Raw genomic sequence first — 1,214 nt, 5'->3', positions numbered from 1 at the left:
ATACAGAATAACAATTAGCAGACCCAAGTTGCATTTTATCGCATTTTTCCGCTCTAAAATAAGGTTTTCAGAATCTTAAAAATGTTATTCTGGGGTTTTCAAATACTATGATTCTAAAAATCGCATTCTCAAATCAAAAATAAAAGTTTGAATGAAGAAAATTTGGCTTTTTTGGTACTCATTTTTAATGGATATTTGAGCACTACGATTTTTTAAGTTTTTGAAAAATTGAAAATTTGAAACTTCCAAAAAATTGGAACTCAAATTTTCAATTCTCGGAAAATTCGAAATTTTAGAAATCCTCTTAGAAAAGAACCTAGATTACTGTAAACCTGCAATAGAAGGGTCCCCTAACCTTCAACTTTGAGCCCATTTATCTCGGTAACTGTAAGAGGTATCAAAAATGAGACAACTGATAAATTGTTGATTTTAATATCATTAATATTTGATTAGTTGGAACATGTTTGATATCTTTTACAGTAACCGAGATAAATTAGGTCAAAGTTTGTAGTCTGGGGGTCCTTCTATTACAGATTTTACGGTAAATTGATCTAAATTTTTCAAAGATTTTGAAAATTTGGAAATTTCACTTTTCTGGAAGTTCCAAATTTTTTAGTTGAAAAATCTCAATAAAAAAATTCAAGTTTCAAAAAATCCAATTTTCCAGAACCACCCAGACTACAAATTTCGTCCGCAATCCAAGAAAATGAAGAGCAGCTCAAAAAAGGAATCTCCCCAACATCCGCGTGTCCAGATGTCCCAACAACATCAATTCTATCAAGGGATGGGACAACAGGGACAAATTCCACAAATGGGACAACAGGGACAACAATTTGGACTTCCTTTCAATTTTGGAGGATATTCCCAAAATACACAACAGGGATCTTCTGGGCAGGCTCAGGCTCAGAATTCAAATTCTTCTGGAACAGGAGCAAGTGAACCAGTTGGCAGTCCGGATGACTTGGAAATATTTTTCTGATCTATTTTTTATAAAATTTCTCCTTTTTTATGCAAAAATGACACTTTTTTTGACACTCTACCTCTATTACTATTTTTCTCGGGTTTTTTATGATTTTCGAATTTTTATGCACACTTTTTTTTGAATTCGCATAATAAACTATTGGAAACTTACGATATTTAAATTCCAGAAAACACTAAAAATCCGGAATTCGATTATTTTTTTGAAAATCTACAAATATTCCGAATTTCCAATG

The 1,214-nt window shown here is 31.8% G+C and overlaps 1 protein-coding gene across 1 annotated transcript; it reads left to right on the top strand.

The window, feature by feature from the left end:
- Positions 1 to 706: 706 nt before the first annotated feature.
- Positions 707 to 979, top strand: CBG24235 (the record flags this gene model as incomplete). The annotated part of the gene is made up of 1 exon (XM_045240876.1): positions 707 to 979. One exon carries the CDS (start codon positions 707 to 709, stop codon positions 977 to 979), a length of 273 nt encoding a protein of 90 aa, XP_045091284.1.
- Between the last annotated feature and the right edge of the window lie 235 nt (positions 980 to 1,214).

This window comes from Caenorhabditis briggsae, assembly GCF_000004555.2.
Source record: "Caenorhabditis briggsae AF16 supercontig from assembly CB4, cb25.NA_119, whole genome shotgun sequence".
NCBI classification, from domain to species: domain Eukaryota; kingdom Metazoa; phylum Nematoda; class Chromadorea; order Rhabditida; family Rhabditidae; genus Caenorhabditis; species Caenorhabditis briggsae.
Note: the sequence above shows the minus strand (reverse complement) of the source record. Positions and strands in the feature narration are given on the sequence as shown.